Below are 27,882 nucleotides of genomic sequence, written 5' to 3' on the forward strand. Positions count from 1 at the left end.
TAAAATGCCCTGGTGACCAAATCTACTGTATGTCTATGAACAGAAACCCAGAGGAGTAACCACGCTGAAATAAACATACAAACAGACCAGGGACTGACCTACGGACCTGGCATTGACTAGCTCTGAGGGTGATGCGGCATCAGCTGATTCTGGAGGTGACTTGGGGCAGCTCGATGCCTGGGAGTTTGGTCACCTTTGACTGAAATGCTCTACTCCTGTGCTCCTATCAGAGGGTGAGGTGTCTTCCTAGGAAACACCACTGCTGGAAGCTGCTAGGGGCAGGATGTTTGTGATCAGTGATGGCAAAAGGCTCCTGGTCACTGGGAGTTTGTGGCAAATAAGATGCAGGTAGATACAGGTTCAGAGCTGTGGAGATACTAACTATGACATGAACAGTCAAACCTGCATTATGTAAAATTACTTAAGTCTCAGAACTAACTTGACAGGTCACCGGTCAGTTTAACAGGTCACTATTTTTGATTAAGCTGTTGTTTCTCTCCAGTTAACTCAGATTTACTCTGCTCCACAACATCTGTGGTCCGTATTAACAGGTCTCATGACGCTGAAGCGTGGATGAAATGTGCTTCCTGCTCTGCATGTGCAAGCTGGGAATCTTATGACATAACTATTAACATTTAAGGCAATTTGATATTTTGTAAGGCCTTTTATCAGTAAAGATTGAACATATTTGAATACTTTTAAAGGGCTACAGCCACCGTGCAACTACACAAATACATCAGCTTCAGCAGAAATACACTCCCCTCCAACATTGGAACAGGCCAATTCCTTTATTTTTGCTATACACTGAAAACATTTGGTTTTAACATAAAAAGATTAATATGGAACAAGAGATACAACATTTTAGCTTTTATTTATAGGTATCTACACCTGATACACATCTTAGAAGATAGCACCTTTGTTTGAAATCACCCATTTTTCATATTAGCAAAATTATTGGACTTAAAGTAGACTGAAGTGAAAAAGACTTAATATTTATTTCCAAATGCTTTTGCTTGCAATAACTGCATGACCCACAGAGATCACCAAACGTTTGCATTCTTTCTTGTGCCTTTCACCATAGCCTCTTTTCGTTTTCAGGTAAAATGCTGCTTGCATTTACATTGAACAGATGCTTTTATCCGAAGCTTACGAGTGTAAGTCAAGGAGAAAACATCAAATTCATATCAGAAAATGTTTACATTTCATGAGATGCAAGCGCAAGAAAGAGCAGAAGGGAAGCTATATTTTTATTTTTGTCATTTTTTTAATGCCTGGCAAATTTGGCGCAGGAGGTAGAGTCCAACCAAACCAATCCCACAGTGGTTGGTTCGATCCCCGGGTCCTCCGGTCGCATGGTAAAGTGTCCTTGAGCAAGACACTGACACTTCCTTCTCCAGTGTTTCATTGTGTAATTTTGCAGTTTAATAACAGCATTTCATGTCTTATTTTTACTTTGTATCATTTATACAGTTTTACCCACACACTACAAATGCTGCAGCAGTTATTGTATTACTGATATTATTTAAACGGAATATAATTTGTTCAACTGTTTCCCAAGGCCTCTACTCCCTGCACCGCAGCACACAGCGTAGGCTACTGTACATTCACACACTGAACTGAAGTCGCCCCATTTGATCGTTTTGTCCTAAAGTGACTCTTCAGATTTTTTTCACATGTGGTGAACAAACCAAACCAGATTTCAAATCAGATCTGGGCCACTTTTGTATGTCATCCTAGATCTGAAATTTAACTGATCGCAATGCAATTTCTACCAGATTTTTATATATATATTTTTTTAAAGCTTATTTCTGTGAAAATGTGCTATTTGTCCTAATCTGTTAGTGTCTGCACAGTCTAGTAAAGACCTAATCTACTGTAGAGGAGATGAAAAACACATGACGAGACCAGGAAGTTTCAATTTTCTGCTAAAGCTTCTTTTTGAGCCAAATAATTATTAATATTATTTTATTTACCAGGTAAAGTCCAGTTGAGATGAATTCTTCGTTTAATGTCGACCTGGCAAAGAAGGCAGCAAGTTTAAAAATCTTGGTCACATGACTATTAAAACAGAAATACAGGACAATAAAATAAGTCAAATAAAAAAAACAAATACAAAACACACACAAAAAAAAACCGGAGCAGGATGTGGTGTAAGTTGCGGTTAGGTTCTGTTTAAAAGAAGATAATGGAATGAAAGAGTTCAGTTTTAGTAGGGTCCGCAAATCATTCCCTGAACAAGGACCAAGGTATGAAACTTTTTCTACCAGTTCCAGTTCTCACAGTTGCGACCTTTAAATGCAGCAGGATGGTAGATCTCAGATTGTATGAATATTGCACAGAGACAAACATGGACCTGATGTAATGGGGCATTTTACCCAGTAGGGGTTTAGAAATGAAAATGAACCTGTGCTGCATCCTGGGATTAGAAAGAAGTCAAGGTTATAGAGCACACAGTGATGCGTTCTGTGGCCAGAGTTTGTTATAAATCTCAGTGCAGAATGATACAGAGGGTCAAGTGAACTGAAGCACAGACACAGCAGTCAAGCTACAACAGAAACAAATGAATAACCAAATGTTAATGCACAGAATATGAAAAACATGACTAATCTGTAGAGGAAACAAAGTGTGAATTTAAGTTTTTACATAATGATTCAATGTGGTATTTAAAATTAGATTAAGAACTGTACAGTAAAGAGGAAAACAAATTAAATCAAAGAAAAGCAGTTAAAATGCAAAAATTATATAGAATATATTATTTCTACTAAAACAAGAGCCTCATATCAATTTGATAAAGATGCATTTTAACACAAGACTTAAAGATGTCACTGATTCAGACAGTCTGATTTCCTCAGCTGCAGCATTTTGGATTAATTACAGTAGTCCAACTTAGATGTAACAAATGTATGGACTAGTTTTTCGGCATCACTTTGAGACAGGATGCTCTTAATTTTGGCAATGTTCCGTAGGTGGAAGAAGGCTGTTTTATTTATTTGTTTTATATGTGAGGTAAAAGACAAATCTTGATCAAAAATAACTCCAAGGTTCCAGACTTATGCCATCTAGAGTAACAATATGGTTGGACATCATATTTCTGAGATTTTTGGGCCCAAATACTATGACTTGAAATTGTGGGACATCCAGGCCTTTATGTCTTGTAGGCTTGAAGCTTGATTAACTGATTTTTTTCATCTGGTTCCATAGATAAATATAGCTGGGTATCATCAGCATAGCAGTGGACATTTATGGAGTGTTTTCTAATAATGTTGCGTAAAGGAAACATATACAAAGTAAAAAGTATTAATATATATATATATATATATATATATATATATATATATATATATATATATATATATATATATATATATATATATATATATATATATAAGATCTGAGGTCGACACACAGTAAGTTCTATCCAACCAAAAGCCAAGATAAGATACTTCAATCTGAATACCATTTATAGTTTTAAGAGAAATAGATGGTGGTTTAGCATGATGTGGTGAGAATATCATTACTTTTATTTAATTTGTATTTAAAGGCAATTTATGGTTGATAAAAGAATACGCTAATAAGTTCAAATCTGACCATACATTAGCAGCTGTTGTCTCAATAGATGAAGCAAAAGAGTACAAAATGTTATTATCAGCATACATGTGATACCATTATGAATGTTACTGACATGTAGTAAGAAAAAGCAGTGGGCACAGTAACCCTGAGATATTCCCTTTGTGAAGACAGCAGGATCAGAAGTGATGCTATCTGTCCTAAAAAAATATACTCTGTCATTTAAGTAGCTCTGGAACGAGTTGACAGCTTCACCAAATGTTCAAAAGAAGTGTATTATGAACTGTATCAAAGGCTTTTGTCAGATCTAGGAACACAACTCCACTATAGTGATTCTTATCAAATGCACACCTGGTGTCATCCAAGACTTTCAAACCTGCTGTCAAAGTACTGTATCAAGATGTGAAACCAGACAGAAAAGGGTTTATAATGCTGTAAGTGTCCAGGTGTTGTCTCAACTGTTCGGAAATAAGGGGGTTAATACCTATTCAGATAAGATGATCTCCAGAGTGTTTAAGTTCAATTACTGGTGCACAATAATTGTTGCAGCTAATTTAGGAAAATAGAAGCCATCTTTGAGGAAATGTCATGATTTGACTGTGTGACTCCTGTGTAAAAAACTAGCACTGGCGCCGCTCTGGTAACGTGCTGCTCATACTACGCCGTCTGTGGTCCCTGTTATGAAAGGTTTTCATAGCCTAGATCCTAATCCTACTGTACAATAAAGTCAAAGTTAGTTGGGAAAGCAGCAAAAAGCTATATTTTCTTTTGAAGTTTTGAAGGTCACACAGAAGAGACCAGAGCTGCTCACATAGCAATAACAAGGCAGCTGATCACTGCGTCTCCTCACATTAAAAGTGCTGATGTACCACGGGGAGCAGAGGGTAGGTGGAGGGAGTGAAAGAACATGAATTTAGCTGATCACCTGTTTTTAAATGGGCCAGTGTCTCTTCCCTCTCAGGAACAATTAAAAAGAGTAAACACAATCACATCAGCCTCAATAAGCAAGTAGCTTCACATGGACTGAAAACCCAGAATACGTTACTCTGCACTTTACATGTGGATTTGTACAATCTGCTTGAGAGTTTATGGACCCGTTGGAATTTTTTCTTTTTGTGCATAAATATGACCTCAAACTAAAATGAAATAAAAGTAACTACGATAATGTATTTATTATGTAAAATCATTGAATCTTGTACTTGTGTGAGAGGAACACCTGTTTAAATCTAATGTTAGCTGTATTATGAGTCACTGCTCTACAGAACAACACAATGGGCCTCAATCACAAACGCTGCCTCACACACACACACTATATTGCCAAAAGTATTCTCTCACCCATCCAAATAAATGAATTCAGGTGCACGAAGCAAAGCCCATAAAGACATGGATGAGTGAGTTTGGTGTGGAAGAACTTGACTGGCCTGCACAGAGTCCTGACCTCAACCCGATAGAAACCTTTGGGATGAATTAGAGCAAAGACTGCGAGCACTGTGTATTATGTATTTCATAAACACACTCCTAAACCTCGTGGAAAGAGTTGAAGCTGTTATAGCTTTTAATTGTCTTTGAAGTATGTCTAAGGACGAGCCTTGTCTCTGCATAACAGAAACGACACACATGTCCTTTCTACATGCACAGACTGACATTACACACTTCACACAGCTCCACTCTGCAACAGCAGTCAGACTGAGGCCTCACATATGACAATGACAACTACCTGCAGCAGCTTCGAGGGGCAGATGGTGGACATGGGAGACAGAGTTGAGACACACACATGCAACACACACCGTCCTTTTTCTCAGCTCAGCTCTTTCCTCTCAACAGTTTAACAATTTTTCTCACGTTTCTGGACTGAAACTGTTACTGATACTTGTTAGTAACAGTTTAAATTTTAAAAGGTTTTGAAATTAGAGGCACATTCTCACGTCTGAGGAATCACCACAAAGTTTGAGTTGATATATATTCAATTAGATTCTTGACACATTATTAACTTTACTTAATTTCTGCGATTAATTTGATTTAGTTCATTTTTAAAGCCCTGATGTTTCTTTAGACAGATCAATGTTTCCCTTATAGTACCAACCTTTCCTACAAGCTGTAATTTATCAACAAAGAACATTTGATGGAAACACAAATGAGTCTAAGAAAGTGAACAGGGCTGTAGCAGAGGACACATGCATGGGCCAGGTCCCAGGTAATATTATTTTAATAAAACTCTTTCACACTAGGAAGCCTGGGGCAGGAAAATCCAGAAACGGCCCTGACTCCAAACGCATTCTTCTGGTTCCTCCAACCATTTCTTTTTTTACCCGGGCCAGAGGATTCACCACCTCATTTACTGCAGCCCAAGCCTCTTTTTTTATTGTCATTTGAGTGACCCAATATTTCTTTGGATCCCAAGGAAACATTTGGTAGAAAAACTGCCTTTTCAAGCTTTGACCACAGACACTATTGCTCAATTTTATCCAGTTGTGAAATTCTTTTATTTGTTTTAGAAGGTGTGCTTCTGTCTTACAACTTTACAAATTGGAAAGGTACAACTGTATCGAACTGGCATCATAGTTGTCACTAGAAGTGTTTCTTGGTGGGGCTGGATGGGGTTGTAGTATTATTTGGTGGAGCTGAAGAAAAAAAACCTGAATATTTTCATTTCAAGTGCCAGTTCCTGGCATTTACAAATTTATTAAAAGTATTGTATTTAGGCATAATGCATCTACAGTAATCAAATGGGCCTCCACACACATTGTATAATAATTTCATTTCTTGCATTTATTAAAAGTAAAAAATTAGTAAAAAATTGTACTGGAGCTTATTTCATTTTCAGATCAGTACTCCAGTTTCTGATAATGTCTGGATAATACTAGGAATCCAGACTATGTACGTTACTTAAGCTGCTTGGTTGCTATAGTAATTGGATGCGCAAGTGGACCCATAACAAGAGAAATGGGGTGAACAAAGTGAATAGAAGAAACATAATAGTGTATCCTACACGTTTTCATTTTCTTGTTACACACATCTTCCCACTTAGCCCACTTCATCTCAGTTGTTCCTCTGCCACTTTACATGTGGGTGGTAGAGTGATGGGTGGTCCCCTTAACAGACGACGGAGACATGCAGTATAACGGTTTCCTTCTAGGCTACAATGCTCCAACATTTTTTTGTGAGTGATGACTAAACTGAAGTGATTCATGTACATAACATCTAATTATCAGACGAACATTTTTCTGGCATCTTAAGTTAGTGTGTGTCAGAATTAGGACACACCCTCAACAAAGCCTCACACTTCTTCATGAAAACAAGCAAAGGTCTATGTCCTTTTTCTACTTTTCTCTATGTGTAGATTTTCTACACACAAATAATGAGGCCTGTTTGATTTCTGCAGTGTTAGAATTGGCCACAAGGTGGCAAAGCAACTCACTGAATGTGTGTGAATCCAGCCACAATAAGGCAATTGACCTAAAGCCTGAAAGTGTCAGATGAAACATGAAGGTCTCAGCAACCTGCTTCCCGTCATTTTTTCCTATGCATTGTGCACAAAGATACATACCTAACCACGCAGCAATGCATGTCCACAGGGATGAAAGGCACTAAAAGCACACACACATTTTGTGAGGTGGGGAGTGTGCTCACCCTGTGATAGTGCTCAGTATTTCTTTCCTGCATCATTTGGGTGGAATGATTAATTGGCTTCTTTAGTTAAAGTGTCTTTAAGAGAACACAGCACACACATTTTCTGAGACAAACAGTCATTAATCATATATATATATATATTATACATACACACACACTTATTCATGGCACTTAGACAGGTCTATTACCGGCAGGCTTGTTCTGTTTGTTTCCTGCAAAGTCTGCAAATAAAAGTGTGTGCGTGTGTTTGTGTGTGCGCCCACCCTCCAGGTAACCTCAGCAGTCATGCATTCTCTCCCTGACTTTGTTCTGGATTCCCAAAAACCTTAAATGTCCTCCCAGATCCTCCATGCTGGGAAAGCAAACACATTTCAAAGAACTAACATAAATCCCAGCACTGATAACAAATCCAAAGTTACAGGTTCCAAAATAACAAATGTATGTTCTAATAGTAAATAGTCAGGGACACAGAGGATCATTTTTCATGGTAGTAGTTGTTGATCTGTGTTTTTGGCAGCAGATGAACTGGTCCTGATGTCCTGTTTCCTCAAAGGAAAATAAAGTAGCAGCGGGTCTCCATTACAGGGTGACACCATGACCTATGACCAGAAACTCTGGTTTAAGAGCTACACGTTACACTGAAACATAAAGCTCCGTCATAGGCATAAGCTCATTTGTCTTATGAGTGTCAATGTTCCAGCTTAAATAGATGCAAACTAGTGATCAACTGTGAGGGGTGGGGGAGGGGTTCTGTTTATATAGGGCTTTTTAAAAAAGTGTTTTGTTGATTGTGGCTACCATGAAAGCTGCTCATCTGACCTACTCCTGTGATGGCAACTTTAAGTTCAGAGTCACTTCAAGTCCATATGACAAGGATACTTTTTACAAGGATCCAATTATACGGCTGATAACACCATTAGTGGGCAATAGTTCAAAGAAACAGTTTGAAGCTCCAGTGTTGCTATGAAGTTCATTTGTGTCCACAATGAATGAATGTAATCCAATGATTCAATAGCATCTAATTGCATGCACATAATAAAATATATTTATATATTATATATATATATATATAATATATTTCTATCAATTGTTCTTTTCATTGTTGTTATTGATACTGATATTGATATTGGTAAATATACATTGTATTAGCATTTTTTTAAACAACAAAACTGTATTTTTTTTCCTGTCCTGCATCTGTTTTTAGTTGTGTTCATTAGATGCCCATGAAGACACACACACCACATTTGATTTGAACTTTGTCCATCTTACACAGTGGGGTTGATGAGATTTGCAAATCACTGCATTTTGATTTTAATTACATTTTACACATTGTTCCAACTTGTTTGGAATTGGGGTTGTATAAAATGTAAAATATTAAATATATATTATAACATTTATTGCCAACTAATTGAAAATGAAAAACTGAATTTGCATATGTATTCAGACCCTATGTTAATGCTTTTCTAGAGGTAATTATACTGTAAGGTCCACAATTCTTCCATAGCTTTAAACTGTGAACAGAATAAGACGTGAAAGAGAGCAGTCTGAATTCTGGTTTAATGGTAAATCCACATATCTTAATAGTGGGTCATACAGGTTTGATTTTTTTCATGTAAAATCACATTTATGTCACAACATAAAAAACATCTCCTTACAGTAAACTTTAAATAAAATAATAGTTCATCCAATCAGTTCTTGCTCAGAACAACCTGATGGATACTGGATAAAGATGACAAATATTATGTGACTATACGGAACAACAGACAAATGGTTAAATCCCTGTATAAACATTGTTTAGATTTCCAAATCAGCACCACATAATATATACTGCATGTGCACCTAAAAAAGTACAGTACATGAATAATTAGGCATTATCGCTAACACACAAAACAGACAATGGTTAACAGTGTCAAAAGAACCATTATTGACTACAAGCTGAATTCCACAATAGTGAAACAGGTCATAAGATAGCACCATTCGACCCCCTGGAAAAGACTGAGGCATTTTGTGGTAACACATACACATTCATACACATCCATAACCAAAAAGGGTTGATAAGGAAATAATATTTTACTTAGTGCTGATGGTAAGTATCGGATATTTGATCATTTAAAAATAACTATTCCTGGCTTTTTCCGTGTATTGTATAGTTGGGTGTAAAAAACACCCTCTGCAGTATTAGAGAGCATTTAAAGGAGTAAAATGAGGCCCTGACTCTTAAGCCCTAATCAGACAGAATGTGTTTTCAAGTTATAAAATGTGAGGCACACTTCACTGCCCTTTTCTGTTGAAACAGACACAATGTTTTTTAACGGTTACTAGGCCACCACCAAATATTTGACCCTAACTGCTACGGATGTCTCTAGACCGCCTTTTCCCAGACTGACTACAAGTACCTAAATTCGAGCGCTTACCAATACCAAGTACCGATACGGAGTACTAATACAAGTACTAACCTGTGCTTCTACTGTAGTTTAATTTGGTGGACAGTAAAGTCCCCATCAATCTGCTATTTGGACACTGCTGGTCCATATAGCAGTAAAGACACACCTGACACCTAACTAAGATGTTTAAAGACTTGTGGATTGTTCATACATCAAGTGTTTCCATCAACAGACTGAATGGAGCACACAGCTGATGACACAATAAATATGGCTGTGTGTATAAATAGAGCAAAAAATGCTGAAAAGAACAAAAGGAGAGGAAGAAAAAAATGAACAAAGCACAGATTGAACTGAGATCCTGGATGGAGAGTCACAGCATGGACTCTAGAATCCTAAAGTCCTAAAACTTCAGGTTAAAGTTTTAGCTACTGTAGATCTCTCTCAGATTTTGCAGATGTCATTCATAAATAATGAACATGTTTAAAATAAGCTTGAGAAATGTAAGAATGACTGTCAACAAAGGGATCTGCAGACTTTAGTAGAACAGAGTTTTCAGTTGCAATTACATTTGACGTTGTGTATCTTAAAACACCTCAAAACTACACACAGTTCTACCTCCACCTACCTGCTCAACAAATGTGAGGTTAAATCGGGTGCAATATTGGAGGAGTTTTCTATAAATAGTATAAGGAAAGATACCTGATGCTGATATTGGTATCACGACATCCCTACTAACTGCGAAAGACTGTTAAATATCTCTGAACATTGTATAAGCATTTCTCTAAACAACGGCAGGTAGAGGGTAGCTGCTCTGAATCTGATTGAACACTGGACACAAAAACAGAGATCATTGTGGGGACATGAGAAAGGGGGATGATCACAGCGAGTACCACCAGTATATCCAGGAGCTTTGCTTGGATGACGGTTGCTTGCTGGCATATTTTAAAATGTGTCTGACAGGAGCTCCACAATAAATAATGATGCATAAATGGATTCACTGTCATCGAAAACACCTGCAAAAAGCTGTCCCATGCTACTAAAATCCTTTGTGTTTCATTAGGGCCTTAAGGTGCATGGTTCTTGTGGCTGTGCAACCTCCCCCCAAGCCTTCACAATTACATAATTGCAGTCAGTGTGTGAATCTCAGCAACACAATTTGTTGTTGCACTGACTCAGCATTGCTTCCTTTTTTTTTTAAAACCAGACTTCCTTTCAGTTTGCTGCAGACCTGTCCACAGTGTTGAAGAACAGTAAAATCTGAGTGAAGGCCAGAGTGGCTTGTACAGGGTACGTACACATTGACTTTTGCATACAGTGTGCACATAAATCAATTTTGTATCGTTAGTAGAGGAACTATCCGTTTTGGCTCTCTAGGGGACACAGGCATACGAAAATGTCTGTACATAGTGCAGGTAGGTGTGACTTAGCACAACAATCACTTTATTAATAATAGATCTAATATTTAATAACAGTGCAGTGATGTGGGTGAAGAAGTTGAGTGAATGAAGGCTTAGACAATTTTCAATTAGATTTATGAGCAGCAATACGATATGAGACAGTTGATGTGATTATGGGGGTCTTGTAAGAGGAGCTAAAATAGAAAATGAACAAAATAATAAAACTGTTTGACAGGCCAAGATTTGATTTGATGTTTATTTATACGTTTGTGGTGAAATTCTCAGTTAATGTGCACTGGGATTGAGTTTACAGCTAACGTACGGAAGCATCAGTTCAAGTGAAACTGGGCAATTAAACAATTGTGGTTGGTCCTTTTACCAAGATCACAACCGCCCTTGTGTGAGTCTCTAGTATGTAGGCATGTGGTCTTGGCTTCACAGCTTAATTAACGCAAGCTAAACCAGGACCATTGTCACAGTGTTGAATTTTCAGATATGTATACTTTAATTAGTTATTTTCCCTATTTTTACTCTCTTCATTTAAACAAAAACGTTTGAGCTTTTTCCTGCTCTCATTTTTTAAAAACAGGCCTATTACTGTATATGTAATTATGGATTTGTTGTTTTTTTTACATCATTGCATTACACAGTTAGCATTCACAAGCAGCTACTGTATGTTCAGCTTTTTGACCTCAGTGTAACAGCTCACCTCACTAACTACAGAAGCCATTTTATATACAGGACCCCAGGGGTGTGGGGCTGGGTTGGTCATTTTGCTGCAGCAGCTCCTGACAATATTAATATGATTTAACAAAGTTTTGTTAAATCATATTAATATTCTTTAAAAAGGGCGCAGCTGTAATTCAGTTGGTAAGGCAGTTGTCCACGGACCACAGGGTCAGTGGTTCGATCTCCGGTCTCGGCTATACGGCAAAGTGTCTCTGGGCAAGACCCCCCCCCCCCCCCCCCCCACTCCCCAGTGCCTGTCTAAGCCCGGTACAAACAGAGGAGTGTTTTGTTAGGAAGGGCATCCAGCATAAAAACTGTGCCAATGATCTGCTGTGGTGACCCTGAATTCACAGGATGAACCGAAAGGACAAAAAAAAAAAAAGTTATATTCTTTAAAGTAATTTATACCTGTATTTTGTCCAAAATTTGTAAATGAAAACGTCTCTTTAAGGCTAAGCCGATGTGTGTTGATCATAATGTTTCATGTTCGATCGCTAGCTCTGAAAACTTTCCACAATGGAGCCAATTTATTGCTCACTGTTGTCAGGATTTAGTTTAATATTTAAGTTATATTATACAAATGATATTGTATGAAGTGATGTCCGGTTAGCATTACACACGAGTTGCTGGTGGAAAGTACTTCTTACTCCTTTACTTTAGTTCCATTTCTGAGCCGGTGCCTATTCACTTTTACTTGCGTAAAGAAATTGAACCAGTAATTCTACTTTTAGTCCCTTTTTACACAAGTATCTGTTGTTCTACTTGAGTAAGGAATGTGTGTGTTGTGTAATGTGTGTATGTGTGTGTGCCACCTCTGCACCTGGATTGATTCACTGTAATCCTACAGCATCTTACCATGGCTGCTGATTAATATTTACACATGGTTGCATTTACTTACATAAACCTATTGACCAGTTAAATTGCAACAATTATATGTAATAAAATAATACTGTACAAAACTGTAAAAACAAAGGACATAATTAAAGTAGACGGGAGAGGATAAAGCTCTAACTAACTTTCATTACACCTGACAGGGAAATGGTACTTACCCAGCTCTTACTTGGAGCTTGGATTGCTCCCCACCACCCACCTCCACCCCTCAATTGTTTTGTCTGATTTGGTGTACAGCAAAAAAAAATTATTGGACATTTTCAAGTCTTCAGCAAAATTAGAAGCTTATGAGCCCATTTCAATCATACACGTATGTGTACTTGCTATTCTGTTTTTTTAAATACAAAAAAGTTCCATGAATAATGGAAATGATATTCTTTGAACATTTAACAGTATTAAAACACTTAAAAAAAAAAGGGAACACAATATGGAGAAAGTAGCTTTTGGTCATTAGCTCTTGTGCAGTATTTTCTTGGCATAAAAGTCCCTACATGTTTCACAGCAGCGCTGGTACCACCTCATGTCCTGACAGAGGTTCTTCTCACGGATCACGTGACAGTACACCGTCCACTGGTCCCCCATGCATTTGTAGGTTAGAGCAGCTGGAGCAGAGGGAAACAAGGTAAATATTCATAAGTGACATGTGCTATATCATATTTTAAATACAACATGAATTGTACATTCTTCAAACTATATAGCAAAACACACTTATGAGTGAATTCTAAAGAAGCAATTAGTGGCATCACTGTGTGTCCAAGTGGAGGAAAACACACCAGATGTCCCTAATTACTTGATTTATGTCCAACAAGGCTCTTTTTAAAAAAATTGCTTTTGGGAGCTTTTCTTTATATTGTTAAAAATCCTTCCACATCTCATTAGTCAGGGTTCACCACATTTGTCGAAAAATTGTAAGAGTATTAGTAAAAGAGTAAAATTGAAGCAGTAAAAAAATACAAAGCTTCATGCAAATGTTTGTGTACTTTTCAGAGATTCAAAGATGTCTTTGTCTAACAGGATGGAGCAGGTGGTGAACCAGAGGAGCAAAACAATGTTGACTCTCCAACTATGTCCACGCCGAGCTAAACACCAAGAGACCCACTGAAACTAAATATGGTTCAATATTCAAAGACCTTTATTAATAGCTGCTTTGCTTTCTTACAGCTGCTCTCTGCCCAAAGAGAAGGCAAATGAGACTTACTCCTAGATATGTTAAAATATAGAACATAACTTTCTGTGTTAAGTGAGCCTAAGAACATGTGACTCAAAGGTGCAAACAATAAAATAGCTACAAACCACTACTATTAATTTGAGCTTTGTGTTTTACATGTAAAGACTGTATCAGTCAAGTATTGCAAAAACATGCAGTACAGCAAATACAACAATTTGCAAGATCCTGAATCTGTACAATGTGTACTGTGCAACACACATTGAACTGTCTAGCTGAGGAAAACAACAGCTGATGACAGAAACATGTGAGCTGTGAAGAAAAACCCTAAAACAGTTGGTGACATGAGCAACAACCTCCACAGAGCACGAGTGAAGGTTTCACAGTCCACCACCTGAAATAAATTCATGAGCAGAAATACAGAGGCTGTACTACAAGATTAAAACAAATCCATATTAAGACACAGAAGGCCAGATTGTAAAAACAGGGATGAGCCACAGAATTTTTAGAAACAAATGTATGGACTGATGAGACCAAGATGAACCTCTATCAAGTGATGGAAAGGCCAAAATGTGGAACAAAACAATGATCTGCTCATGACCCAAACCACAAAAGCTCATCTGTGAAAAATAGTGGAGGTAGTTTCGTGGTTTCAGTTGCTTCTGGAACGGACTCTCTGATCTTCATTGATAGTGTAATTGTAGAAACAGAATGACTTCAGAGATAAACAGAAACACTTGTTCTGTCCAATTTATAGAGAAATGACTCAAAACTAATTGCGATGAGCTTCATCGTGCAGTAAAACATTGGTCCAAATGCTTGATCGGTGACCAAATATTATCTTGATAGCTCAGCTGTCATTGGCATAGATTCTAGTCCTACTCACACTGTCTCCTAATCAGTGAGGAGTGGGAGACCGTCTCAATATCAAATGCAGAAAATCGTGTGACTTATTATGTCTGGAGCATAAAATTACACTCGCGCTTTGAACGTTTCTTAGCTAACTTGTGAGGTTTAATGTGGTGCAATGTTTACTAGAACGACATAATTTAAAAACATTTATACTTACTACTAAGTCAAAAGGTAATAAAAGGCAGTTTACTTAATATCCTCAAAGACCTTACTTCATGATTTATACTTTTGCTGTTGAGAATGGCATCTTTAATCTTGTGACAAGTGTCTCACCAAGCCTGGGGGATGTGATGGTGTTCACATTTATTTTCTCGTTGCAGGCACCATGGTGACAGGGCCGGTAGGTTGGTGGTCTCAGAGTTACTGGGCAGTCATTACCATGACGACCGGTCACTTTGTGCATACACTGGACCACTCGTGACTGCAGGCCCTTCCCACAGGATGATGAGCACTGAAACAACAGATGAAAGAATGAAAGGTGTCATTCGTAGAAGCTATAGGTTTGAGTAAAGCAATCTTCAAATACAGAGCTGTTATTAATGTACAGATCACAGATTTTAACTGGATAGTGACACAAGATGCTACTTCATGCTTTTTTGCTCTGTGTGAGCTGCACAACATGACCTGTATGAGTTAAAAGAAAAGTGTGACTTTGTATTAGTTTAGTTTCACTTTTATTGGGACTCTGGGTGGACTGATTAGAAAACGTGGAGGCACTGCTTGGTGTTATGATCTCTCCTTTCCTTCAGCCTTTTATTCCACTGCTTGCGCTTTCTGCAGCCTTTTATTATGCTGTGTAAAATCCAAATAGAAACCTCCGCTCTCCCCCAAAACTTCAAAAGATTTGACAGGATCGTCAAGGACTGTGCTTTTGTATGATGACACTCCACATTGCAGCCTTTCTGCTGGTACTCCAGTATGTGTATTAAAGCAATGGTCGTGCAGGGCCACTCAGTCAAAGGCAGAAGACATTTTTGCACAGAGGACCATAATGTAAGAGCAGAAACTAGGATAAACACTGGTTTCCAAATTTCAAGATAAAAGCTGCTAATGAAAAGGAGCATGTTGTGTGTTTAGTGCCACATAATCAGTAGGATCTTACGGCACAACATTATTTCACAGATGTTGAGTCACTTTGATAATTTAGCTTGGTTATGTCCAGGAATTTGTGATGTGATATAGGTCTTAGCTCTTCAATGTCCAGTTGAACACGTTCAAGACCAAGGACAGGAAGCTGATCCCCCCCTCCCTGCAATTACTAACTATTGATGGGACTGATGAGGAGGTCATTCAGACATGCAAGTACCTTGGACTGCAACATGGATGTCCTCTACAGAAAAGGACAGAGACATCTCTATTTCCTAAAGAGCCTCTGGAGCTTCAACATCTGTCAGAAAGTGCTGTAAATGTTTCATCAGTCTCCGGTGGCCAGGGTTCTCTTCTCTAGATGACTTCTACTACTAGCTAACATTGTGATTAGTATAGAGTTGAACTTGGTGTTGTGAGTTGCTGAGAGGAAAACTCTGAGCAAACTGATGTCTTGTCATCTTCCACAATGATGAAACAGGTAAATCTATCATGATCTGGCCTTTGTCTTCAGTTTGTTTGGATTTTTCTAGCTTTACTTCCTGTCCCGGCTTTTATTTGGAGTCCCTTAGCCCTATTTTGCGTTTCTGTTTGTCCCTGTTGGTTGCTGTTTAGCGACTTTGTTTCGTATTTAGTCTGTCAGTCATTAAGAATTTGTTTTAGTGGCTTCATTTATTTGATTCCTGTACGTGCATCCTCTAGTCTTGGGTGCTTCTGTGTGTGCACCCCTTCTCTGTTAATTATTACTAATTATTATTTTTTATCAAATGTCTGTTTCCAGTTCAGTTAGTGTGTCCTCCCTTTGGAGCGATCTTTGGTTTAATAGTCTTTTGCTAATAAATCCTATATAACTTTCCGTCATTTGGGTCCTTTAAAAATGTAAAAATCATTTCAAAATCAACGTCTCTAAAGACCAAACTAACCAAACATTATCACCTTAATGATGTGAGGATTTATTTATTTATAGACCTGTATTACACAGTTGAATCTACTAGCTATAAGTGTTTGATTAATACTGGTTTCAAGGGATCATGGAGCAGGTCTCCAGCAGTGTCTTTACATGAACAATAGGGTTTTCTATATAGTGTAGTCCTACTTTGGACCAGTCTCCAGTCTTCCATTCATAACATCTGGAATGGTCTTCACAGGGTTCTTCTTGAATGGGCTGGGAGAGAGGATCACATAGACCCTGAGGGTTTGTACAAGACACCGTCCGTCTCCGAACACCCTGACCACAGTCAGATGAACACTGCAGGAAGTAAAAAATAAAAAAAGACAAAGGACTAACATAAACAGCACTGTAATATATATTTTAATACAATTTTCCTTAAAAACATTAAAAAGAAAATAAAAAGAATTTAGACTGTGTAGCCACAGCATCATGCGGTGTGGTTGATTCATCTATGCTATACTTATTGTAATTAATGGGTCATTGCAAACAACACTTGGATTTTTGACCTTTTGAGAACATTAAGCACTGCATTTATAAGCATTGTATTTTATAACGAGTTTAGATTTTCCGTTTTTTTTTGTTCAGTGCATTTAGACAGTTTTCACTATCCTGAGGAATTACTGTGTAACAGGTTTTCATTGAGGATAATCTCTGTACTTTATTCCATTCAAGTTTTCCTGAACTACCAGTCTGTACTGGTGAAAAACACTTCCCCAGCATGATGCTTCCACCACTATGCTTTATTGTAGCTATGGTATTGGGCAGGTAATAAGCGGTGCCTGATTTGATCTAAACATGAAGTTGAGAATTTAGGCCAAAAGGTTCAATCTTGATTTCGTCAGAATTTTGTTCCTCACTCCTTCAGAGTGCTTCTTTGCAAGCGGGCTTTATGTGTTTGGACTAAGCAGAGGTTTCCTATTAGCCACTCTGCCATAAAGCCCAGATAATCCGATTCTTGGTCACCTCTCTTACCAAGGCCCTTCTCGCCAAGTGACTCAGTTTGGCTGGGTGACCAGCTCTTAGAAGAGTCCTGGTTGTGTCAAACTTCTTCCATTTGAGAATTATGGAGGCCACTGTGTTCTTGGGAGCCTGCAGTGCAGCAGAATTTTTTTCTAGTCTTCTGCAGTTCTTTGCCTTAGAATATTACTGTCTCTGAGCTCTGCAGGCAGTTCCTGTGACCTCATGGCTTTTGCCCTGATACAGTATGCATTGTCATCTGTGAGGCTTTCTATAGAGAGTGGAGGGCCGTGTGAGGCCTTTGAAAACCATGTTTAATTAATTTAATTTAACACAGGTGGACTCCAGTCAAGGTATAGAAACATTTCAGCAACAATCAAGAGGAATGGGAGGCACCTAAGCATCAGAATATGTATAACATATGTAACTGAAAGACTACAGTTGACCTTTTGGGAAAACTATAAAACCGTGTTCATGTGCTGTGACAGGGATTCATTTTTATCTCTAGCTTAGGACAATTTGTTTAAAAAAATCTTTGTCAGTGGTAAATGTGCGATTTAAACACTGCAACGTTTAAAGGACAAAACTCACCATGTCCCACTGGCAGTAAAAATGTAGCAGTGATGTTAACTGTAATGTCCAGGAGAAAAACCCTGTTGTGCATGGACATTTGCTTTACCTACTGAGCTAAAAAATTGTAAAGTGTTGGGTTTTGTGTTTCATGTTAGTCACGTCATTGTAAAAACGCGATTGTCCAAAGTGGACCCAAACTTTGAGAAGAGGAATAGCCAATGTTTGCTTTACAACAAGCAGTTGAATCTCAGATTCATTTGAGTTCCACCAGGTTGTTCTTATTCTTTCTTTCCATTCATCTGACCATCTCCGATCAGCAAATGGCCACTTATATAGACCAAAGACACTTCGATATGTAGCCAGGACCGGGGATCGACCCACTCACCCTGTGGCCACCCAATCAGTTTAACAACCACAAAAGGGCTCTGTGGCTTCAGTTAGGCAAAATACTGACCAAGCATAGCTTCACTTCAGCCACTCAGTGCTTAGAAAATTAAATACCTGGTGTGAGTGTATCAATATTGGCTCAGATATTGATAGAATATTGACATAATGTTTTAATTGTTATAACCCTACTAAACATAGCGTTCAGCAGCCACCACTGAGCATGAGAGCCCTGAGAAGGGGGATAAATGTCAGAAAAATAGGTCATAACTTGAAAACTTAAGGAAAAGAACAGAAGATAACTACATCCATAACATGCAGTTATCAAACAAACCTGAAAAGGGAGAGAAAACAAGGTTTGAAACAGAGATGCAGAAATATTTGTTATATAATATAACGCCCTCAATACAAATTGATGGCTTAATATCAATGCAAAAATAAAATAATTATTCATTGGTGTTCATTAATGTCAGAGTTGGTGTTTTAACTCAATATTATGTCCACGTAAAGCACTAAAATATATCTGGATTTGGCTCTTTTTATCATGGTCATTCAGAAGAAGCCAACATGCACTAAGTAAGTTCTATTGTTTCTCTGGTTCCCTTGTTCATATGTCAGTACACAGAATACGATTTGCTTCTCAGGAGACAAACGAGGGACCATTTTGTGCAGCCTAAGAAACCAGTCTTCACATAACATGGGCACAGTGTGTGTGCGTAACAACGTACCTTGGACCATTCTGAAGCCTCCCATACAGTGAGACAGAGCCGGCCCTCACAGCCCTGCAGGACAGGAGGTTTTCCACCTTGGCAGTACAGGTCCCTGGTGTGGATAAGTGATCCATTCTGTAGGTGGTAAACACAAACCACCTCCCTGTGCTGAAAACCTTTTCCACATGTGACGGAGCAGGATCCCCACTCACCGGTCACCCACCTATGAAAAACAGCAAATGATCATAGACAAATCATTTAATACACCCAACTTGTGGGGGGAGTTGAGTGAATATTAGATTAGATCTAATGTACACACCTGATTTTTAAAACACTATGAGACATGATATGACACTGACAGACCAGGTGACCAAATCAATTCTTGTTGTCCTTAAGATTGTAGGACAGTATCAACATATTGTGTAGTGACTACAAAAACGCCATAGGACATTTTAGTCTTTCAATTTTATTCCAAACTTTGAATTTGGGTTAAATTCACAAAAAAAGGAACGAAAAAGTATTTACCCCTTTAAAATAGCTCAGCTGAATCATCACTTTTGAATGTGTTTTTAATACACTTGTATCTAGAAGGTCCACCGACACCATGAGAACACAAGCAATGTCCTCTTTGACCAAATGGTTATTTAAAAGGAGAGGCCAGAAGATGGATGCATACAACAATCTTAAAAATCTATTTTTTAATATGTTGCCACACAATTGACTGTTTCGGAAGCCACAGACACAGCTGGTTGTTCTAAAAATGTTCAGTCACCTCATGTGCTGTGGGCAACACATCCGAATTCACAGCTATGTTGGTTTTATTTACATATATATCATAACACATATGGTGCTCTTGTTGGCATCATTAGACAAAGGAATAAGTCTGAAATAATGATTCAATCACAGTTTATAAAAACCCTTAATAACACAGCAGGAAGAAGGTTTTTCATCGCCTTTTTCAATGTGGTTGTGTTGTGGCTTTTGCAGCATGTTACTTTAACACTGCGCCTGTGTTGTTAAATTGATGAACTTAATTTACATTTTATTTCAATTTGTATTTTGTCTGTTTGCATGTGTTTTCTTGATTTGCAGAGCTGTAGAGCTCTGAGTGCCAACATACTAAAGCTACTTCTGCAAAAACACCTACTTCAAAGTGTGTTATCACGGAAAAGTGCACTATGGTTAACTACACTTCTAATGGGGCACAAATCTCTCATTGGTTTGTTTTTTCTAAGCACATTTTAAATTTCAATTAGATTGTTTGTACAGACTGGTAAACAAGACCAACATAAGCATATTCCTGTGGGGCGACGTGTGGCAGCTGTAGTTTACATATTGCAGTCACGTAATATTTAGACACACAAAAGTTTGCCAGGGGGTGGGTGGGTGGATTCCCACAGGGGATTGGAATTCTATTGCTCATTTCACCGAGTCATGTAACTCTTATGATGAACCTTATGTGATGTATTTTCATAATTCAATCATGAGCACAGCATGTTAAAAAATGGTCTCAGGACATATCTACTTGTATTTTTTGCAGTTTGTATATGTGTGTGTGCATATCTTACCGGTACTGACAGGGGTGAGAGTTGCAGGGTCGCACTTGTGGCTGTGGTCGGTTCTCAGGTTGACAGTAGCTGTCATTGACGACCTCCATAGTTTTATTGATTATCCTCATACAAGAAACCACTGTCCTCCGCTCACCTGCACATGCACAAACACACACGCACCCACACACACACACACACACAGAACTCTATTAATATCCCCAATACAGTACAGACATTGTTGTGGTGAAACCAAGCTAGAGATTTGTCCAATATTGTCACAATGTCATTTTTCATATCGATCGATAATTACTAATAAATATACTAACATATATATACACTGTTGCCCATACATTTGAAATATTTTTTGCTTTTTTTCATGAAATTATTGTGACAATCTGATACTTACATTTTTCTCATGTAAATGTTCATCAAATATGTATTCGACACACTGAAATAACAGCATTTTACTTAATCTGACACACTGTATTTTTCAGAAGAGTCTAGATAAAGATTATTACAATAGCTACAACAGGTCCATTATTTTCTATTTAAAAAAGTAGCATTTAGCATCAAGTAACCAGTTCTGATCACTTGTGCAGCCTTCCAAAGTAATTGTTTGTTTGCAAATCAATCAAAAATGTTTTATTCTATTATGTGTAATACTGAATTATTAATCATGTTATATGCATATTTAGATTAGCTACGTAAAATATCATTATATGGCTGCTAAAATATTTAATCAATCATTTTAAACATTATTCCTGCTGGTGAAATTAACATTAAGTTGCAGTTTGTTTAGTGAAAAATAAAGCAAACCAAAAGCATCTAATCCCATTTTGAACTTCCACAGCAAAGGGTCTGAATACATTTGGAAATTATTTAAGTTATGATTTTAATTAAATGTACAAATATTGTTTTAAGAATGTTTTTTAATTTTCATTATGGCTCATAATGTCAAGAGTTATAGGAACAAAGCAAGTTCCAGTCCCTCTCATCATCCTGGGAAGCGAGGTAAAGATTGTGGGACACACAGGATCCACTTAACAACAGTACTGGACTTATTACTTATAGTGCTTAACAGTAATATTGTTACTTTTTTGGTACCAAGCAGTGTAAAGAATTACAATTCTACAATATTACAAATATGTTACTGGGAAGGTGTCGTCAATACTGGTGATACCAGATTGAACAAAACAGTCAGGAACCCAAAACCTGTTTTGGGACATGGACTAGTCCACCATTCTTATCTAGTGTTGAGGCTGTGGGAGACAAAAGGATGGAGAAGAGTAAAGACATCTTGACTTTCACTATTCTAAGAAATTATGTTCTCTCAAGTCAGAGCCGATGAAGACAGGATCTAATGTTTTGGATCCTTCTAGGAGAAGTTAAAAAGCATTAAACTTACAAAAACACTAACAACTGGCTGAAACCTTGAGAACAATATCCAGAACAAAGAGTTTAAGGAGAAAAAATAACCCGATGATATTTTTTCAAAAAACATTGTCACCACTATGACCTGACATGACTGTGTTGAAACAACCTAATTTTCAATTTAATTCAACTTGATTTATGTAGCGGTAATTCACTGTAGATTTCTATTTGGCACAGCATCATGTGATGATGTATCCGCAATCATGAGCATAATAGTTTTCAGGTGAATGTTTGAATATGTGTATGTATGTGTTACCTCCTCCACACTGTACAGTGCAGTCCTGCCAGCTGCTGTGTGTCCAGATGTAGAGATACTCCGGTTCCCTCTGCTCTTCACTAGTTTTGTCCTGAGTTGTGTTCAAAGACACTGTGTACTCATAGTGGATCCCATAGCTTTGGTCATGAAACAGTAATACCTGTGAAACATGACAGAGATGTCTAAACAAATGCATATTACCAACCGTCACATTTAACTATATATGACAAATGGATTTGGTTCAGGTATGAGAAGCAGCAATTTAGTAGTAGGTCAAGCCAAAGCTTTACTGTACAGTGCTGCCATTTAAATAGCAACAGCTCATCATTTTGTAACTTCCATGTTCTTTTGTCAAATATCAGCTGTTTACAGATCACTTCCAGCCATACTGTATGGAATATTATTTTATTATTAAAGGTGGAAACTTGTACATTAGGCATTCAGTTACAGGCTCACACACTTCCTTTTACAAGTGTGTCAATATGTTTAAAGGTTTTGACACATGTAGTAAGTCCACAGGCTAAAATCCACCACTGACAGCAATCCTGTAAAAACAAAAGCAAAGGCAATAGTTACACCAGTGTTAAAAAAAGTCATTGGAGCTAAACATGCTTAGTTAGTTTTTGATACAGCTGAAGTCATTGGTTAGAAAACAACCACAAGGAGAATTAATCATGATAACCTAATAAAAGTTAAGACTACTCCTCTTACAGAACGTTGGTGAGAAGATCGTTGGTGACTTTTACCAGTGCTGCTTCTGTACTATGATGAACTCTAAATCCTGACTGAGAGGCTTCATACAAATTATTCCTGGTCACATAATTGTTTTGCAACTACTTTTTCAAGGTTTTTAGAAATAAAGGGGAGATTAGATATTGGTCTGTAATTGGCTAAAACACCTGGGTCAAGACAGGGTTTTTTAAGTAATGGTTTAATTACAGCTACCTTATAGGCCTGTGGTACATAGCCTGTTTCTAAAGATAGATTGATGATATCTAATATGAACGTATCTATTAAGGGTAAAGCTTCCTTGAGCAGCTTAGTTGGAATAGGGTCTAGCAGACAGGTTGTTGGTTTAGATGAGGTAATAATTGAAGTTAGCTCAGAGAGATCTATGGGTAAAAAGCAGTCTAAGATGGATTGGGGCCTTGGTGATGATTCTAGCACTGTTGTACATGAAGATCTATCTGTAATATTTGGGGGGAGGATCTGGTGAATTCTTTCTCTAATAGCTACAATTTTATTCTTAAAGAAAGTCATGAAGTCATTGCTGCTCAGAGTTAAGGGAAAACTAGTCTCAACAGAACTATGGCTCTTAGTCAGTCTGGCTACAGTGCTGAACAGAAACTGGGGGTTGTTCTTGTTTTCTTCTATTAATGATGAATAATATGCTGTTCTGGCATCACAGAGCTTTTTTGTACATTTTTAAACTGTTTTTCCAGGCTAAATGAGATTCTTCTAAATTTCTGGAACACCACTTCCTGTCTAACGTGGCAACACTATCAAGTATTGTACGTTGTGAGGCTGCACAACTGCTTGTCAACAAGATAATCTATTTGTGCAGGAGTAACATTAAGGTGTCAACTTTTGTTTACAGCCTTTTCACTTAAGCATCTGCTATAGTGGAATTTTTCCCTAACTGTTGTATAGTCTGTTGTTGTAAATTCAAATGTTATTAAAAAATGGTCAGACAGAAGAGAGTTGTGAGGAAATATGGTTAAATTATCAGTTTCAATTCCATACGTAAGAAGTAAGTGGGTTTATTTACATTTTGGGAAAAACCAATTGAATCTAATAATGAATTAAACGCAGTGCTCAGACAGTTACTGTCAGCATCTACATGAATGTTAAAGTCACCCACTATAATGACTTTATCTGTACTAAGCACTAAATCAGATAGAAAATCCGAAAATTCAATCAAAAACTCTGAATAAGGGACTGGAGGACGGTACATGATAACAAATAATAGTGGTTTTTGAGTTTTCCAGTTTGGGTGTGAAAGGCTAAGAGTAAGGCTCTCAAATGAGTTATAACTATGTTTAGGTCTAGGGTTTATTGATAAGCTACAATGGAAGATTGCTGCAACTCCTCCACCTCGGCCTGTGCTTCTAGAAACATGATAATTAATATGACTCATTTAAACTGACATATTCTTCCTGCTGCAACCAAGTTTCAATGAGAAAAAATAAATCGAATTGATGATCACTTATTAAGTCATTTACTAACAGAGATTTAGAAGAGAGAGATCTGATATTTAATAATCCACATTTAATAGTTTTGGGGTTTTGTTCTGGAGGAGTAGTCTTAACTTTTATTAGGTTTTCATGATTAACTCCTCTTGTTGTCATTTTTGGTTTATGTAATTTAGTTGGTCGGGGAACAGACACAGTCTCTATAGGTATGTGGGAGTTTCAAAGCCCGGGGACACCTGCAGAGAGGGACAGAGAGACATCACCTGAACTTTAGTGTACATTCACGTGAGCTTTCCTTTAAGATCATGCAGCACCCACGACAGGGGTATAAAATGCTCGGCAATCTGCAACATGTTCAGACATTACAAACATTAGGGACATTACAAAGTTGTCTTGTTGCAAGTTTGTAAAATTAATGGCATTAACACCCTTGGATCAGAAATAAAGTTTTCTACTACTGTTCTCTGATTTAAATTTCTTTCTGGCTGTGAGAGATGAAAAAGAGAGCTTGAGCTACAGCTATGGGTTAGGGAGGTTTAAAGTTATCGCGGAGTACTACAGCAGTGACTTAAAGTTGAAGGAGTTAAAGTTGACATCGGTGCTGTTGGCAGTGCTTTGGGCTTTTGATTTCTGTGTGAGAGAAAACTAGGGAGCGAAACTTAAATTAGGACCATAGACAACTCAGGGCCTGTATCTGTCCCTCATCACAGGAGCTGGTTTTAAAGTCATTTATGGAACTATGGGCTAAAAATTTCCTCTAGTCTATTCACACCAGGCGGATTGACAATAGATTTCCATCTGTGTTTGTGTCTTTGCAATTGATGTACAAATATTTACAATACTGACTGAAGCCAAATGTCCCTCTAAATCCCCCAAGCGCTCTAGGAACAGACAGAGAGAACATACATTAAATTTATAACATTTACAGAATTATTAGCAATAATAATGATTTTTAATTCAAAAATATTTCTCACGATACGTTGTGGCAACTTAAGCAAGTTCACGTCTAAAATCTATCTCTTTGATAGGTTTAAAATGACATTTAAAACTAAATATTCAAAGTGCAACCTACCAGCAAAGCTGTTCGCTGCCTGATTAGTTGTTTTTCTTGACAGATAACATTAAGCCCCTACAACAGAAAAAAGAGAAACTGAGGATGACAGTATGACACAACTCTGTCAATTTGAAACTGTATTCAGAAATTGAGGTCCTAATATTACAGCTCATGCAGTTTTTTCATTTTACTGGAATGTGGAGGAATTGCTGTAAGTAAAATTACAAAACTTGCTCAAGGATTCTTACCTGATTCTTTAGAACTGTTGATTCTTTCTCCTTGTCTTCCCCAAAATGCAGTTATACGCACGGCTGCATCTCACAGCAAAGTTTATGGAAATAACTTTTACTCACTGAACTGACCTTTTTGAGAACTAAGGAACCTAATGGTTGTAGATTTGTAGGTGGATTGTTTGCCTGTTTGCTGGATACTTTCCTCTTCAAGATGCTCCATACATTTGCAATAGCAAACAGATCTGGAAATCCCAGACTAGCGCACACACAGTGTCTATGAAGCCACAATGTAGCACGTGCAGAATCATGTCCTGCTGAAATATTCACTGACTTTATTGGGTAATGAGGCCTTGGCGTCAGCATGTGTGTCTCTAAAATTTCATTATACTCCTCTTTGTTGATGAGTGATTCACAAATATCATCCATGCCATGGGCCCCTTTCGACTGGCTTTTGCATCTTTTACTGAGTCTGAATGGTGTTTTTCATCTTTGAAATGGGGGCAACTGAGCTCATATAAAACAAGCTGAAACATGGACTCATTTGAACACAGAATATGTTTCCACTGACATGAACTCAGATTCAGAAAACCAAATTGATCTTTGGCTTCCTCCTTGTATGATAGAATTTCAGGTTGCATTATTGGATGCAGGGGCCCACTGTGTTAAGCTACAGTGGTTTTTCAATGTTCTCCAGAGCCTTACACGCTTTTCCTCAGGGTCCCTGAATCTTTCCACAATATTATGTATCGTAGATGGTGAAAGACCTAAATTGTTTGCAGTCTTCCATGAAGAAATATTCTTTTTGAACTGATTCTTTCGTGAAGTCTGGCACAAAGCTGTGAGTCATGACTTATCTTTGCTTGCAAGGAATAAGCCTTTGGTTGGTACTGCTTTTATAACCAGTTATGATACAGTATAGCAAATAATGTACTTATTTCGGGCTTATCTAGAATAGTGTTACTTCAAGAATATTTGTTCTCAGTTCTAACTTTGTTTGAGTGTGTTGCAGCATCATACTATAAACATGCCTATTTTTGCATAATACAAATAAGTGGAAATTAGAAAAATGAACACACAAGAGATTTTAGTTTTAATCATATGATATGAAAAGATTTTTTTTTTAGTTTTGCAAATGGGATTTTTAATTTGAAATTTGGAAGGACAACAGATTCCTCAAAAACACTCTTTTTAAACATTTTGCTCAAATTGTAAAAATTCAGGTGGATTCACATAACACAAAAGATCCTGTTTCTCCTATGAAAAAAAGGGACATAACTATAGAAGCCATGATGCTGTTCATGCTGCATCTTATAACCCTGAACCATATGAGATTCTCTATAGTGCTAATCAATTTATGATATTAGATTGGACTCTTCAGTGTGAGTTTGTGAAAATGTCAAACATCATCAATCGTATCTGGGCATCAGTATATCTGTTGATCCAGAAGACCTTACTATCTACCCTCCTGATATAGTTACTGTAACACCATTAGTGGAGATATTCCTGAATGCATTTTATTACCGATTTGACTTTACAACTTCATCAAGGACATACAGCCCCACAAAATCAGTGACACTCCACCATGTTTGACTATGGGAATATTGTTCCTCTCCTCATGGGCAGTTTTTTTTTTTTTTTTACCACAAATGAATAATATTAATTTAACTTTGGTCTCAACAGACCCCAAAATTACACTCCGAGCATGTTACCTTACAGTACGTGTAGAAGTAAACAATGAATTTTGTTTTCTCCCAAATAATCCTGCTTGAAAAGACTCTGTTTGAAACTGAAAAGTTGTTTTTGTGGCTTCACACTGCCCTGGAGATCTG

General features: G+C 37.5%; 1 protein-coding gene across 2 annotated transcripts in view; it reads right to left on the reverse strand.

Annotated features, from left to right (window-relative positions):
- Positions 1-8,735: 8,735 nt before the first annotated feature.
- adamts17 (ADAM metallopeptidase with thrombospondin type 1 motif, 17) overlaps positions 8,736-27,882 on the reverse strand; it is a 117,635-nt gene continuing 98,488 nt past the window's right edge. For both annotated transcript variants that reach the window (XM_067493821.1, XM_067493814.1), the window contains 6 exons: positions 22,575-22,734; positions 20,906-21,041; positions 19,356-19,560; positions 16,858-17,010; positions 14,949-15,126; positions 8,736-13,200 (listed from right to left, as the gene is read on the reverse strand). In XM_067493821.1, the coding sequence (XP_067349922.1) occupies positions 13,049-13,200; positions 14,949-15,126; positions 16,858-17,010; positions 19,356-19,560; positions 20,906-21,041; positions 22,575-22,734 (984 nt within the window). In that variant the 3' untranslated portion in view covers positions 8,736-13,048. The remainder of the gene's footprint in view (positions 13,201-14,948; positions 15,127-16,857; positions 17,011-19,355; positions 19,561-20,905; positions 21,042-22,574; positions 22,735-27,882) is intronic.

This window comes from Channa argus, chromosome 2, assembly GCF_033026475.1.
Source record: "Channa argus isolate prfri chromosome 2, Channa argus male v1.0, whole genome shotgun sequence".
NCBI lineage: Eukaryota > Metazoa > Chordata > Actinopteri > Anabantiformes > Channidae > Channa > Channa argus.